This window comes from Trichinella spiralis, assembly GCF_000181795.1.
Source record: "Trichinella spiralis strain ISS 195 chromosome Unknown Scfld2469, whole genome shotgun sequence".
NCBI lineage: Eukaryota > Metazoa > Nematoda > Enoplea > Trichinellida > Trichinellidae > Trichinella > Trichinella spiralis.
The window spans coordinates 126-1138 of NW_003529408.1; the positions used below are offsets into that span (position 1 = coordinate 126).

At 61.7% G+C, this 1013-nt stretch overlaps 1 protein-coding gene across 1 annotated transcript; it reads left to right on the forward strand.

Annotated features, from left to right (window-relative positions):
* The first annotated feature begins 433 nt into the window (after window positions 1–433).
* Tsp_14584 (putative transcription factor 12) lies at window positions 434–811 on the forward strand. Its single transcript, XM_003368437.1, has one exon. It carries the CDS (start codon window positions 434–436, stop codon window positions 809–811), a length of 378 nt encoding a protein of 125 aa, XP_003368485.1.
* The last annotated feature ends 202 nt before the right edge of the window (window positions 812–1013 follow it).

Below are 1013 nucleotides of genomic sequence, written 5' to 3' on the forward strand. Positions count from 1 at the left end.
CTGACTCTTCTCTGCGCTAGACGTCGAGGTCTCCTCGCGCTTCTCCATAGCCTCCTTGTTCCCTTCTGGAACGTCTTCTTCCGGGATGATCTCCACTGCCTCGATCTCCCCTGTTTTCCGCAACGCCACATCGGCGGATTTCCCAGAATTCGTCAGGAAGGTTTCCACTTCCGCAGTCCACCTGGGGCTTGCTCTCCCACGAACTACCCAGCCGAATAGCGCCTCCAACGCTACTGGACCGCCGGTCGCCCTGCTCCTCATACGACCGGTGACGAAGCCAAAGTAGTAGTCGACCTCTATCCGCACGTCGACTCCTATGGGCGGCCATTGCCGCCGCTTCATCTTGGTGACAGCCGCCTCCTGCGACTTGTCCGATATGTCCATCTCCCCCTGTCGGACCTTCTCGCGGATCCGCTGGATGGCAAACGCTCCCATGCGGCGACTTGCCACCGGCTGGCCCAAACTGCCAACGGCCCCCCACCGGACGTCAACTTCCCCTAGTCGACGCTCCCGATCCACGCAGCCTCCGACCTTCCCAACACGGAGATTTCCATACGATGCTTCGAGCTCCAACCTCTTCGACGCCACGGCTCCATCCGCGGCGGGGTCTCCGGCCGGCGCTTTTCTTGACGACCTAACCTCCCCGAACTTCCGCATGGGGCTGTCATCCGAATCTTCGCCTTTCGGCAAGACTTTGGCCTCGATGGATCGTCTTCGGGCGGCTCTCCCGCACGTGATCCACCCGAGGCGGGTCTCCACGGCCACTGACCCACCTGTCGCTCTTCGAATGCGACCGGTCACGAGCTCGTAATAGTAGTCGATGCCGACCAATACATCGACCATGAGCGGCGTTCCTTGCCGCTGTCCACCCTCGGGTACGGTCCTTGCCGGTGTCCCGTCCGGGGACTCCGCCGGCCCTGATTTTACCGTAGACCCGAGGAATTGCAAGCGCCTTCACCATGGTGCTTGCGTCCGGTCGGGCCTGAGCTTCCAACCGCTCCATCCCGAAATTC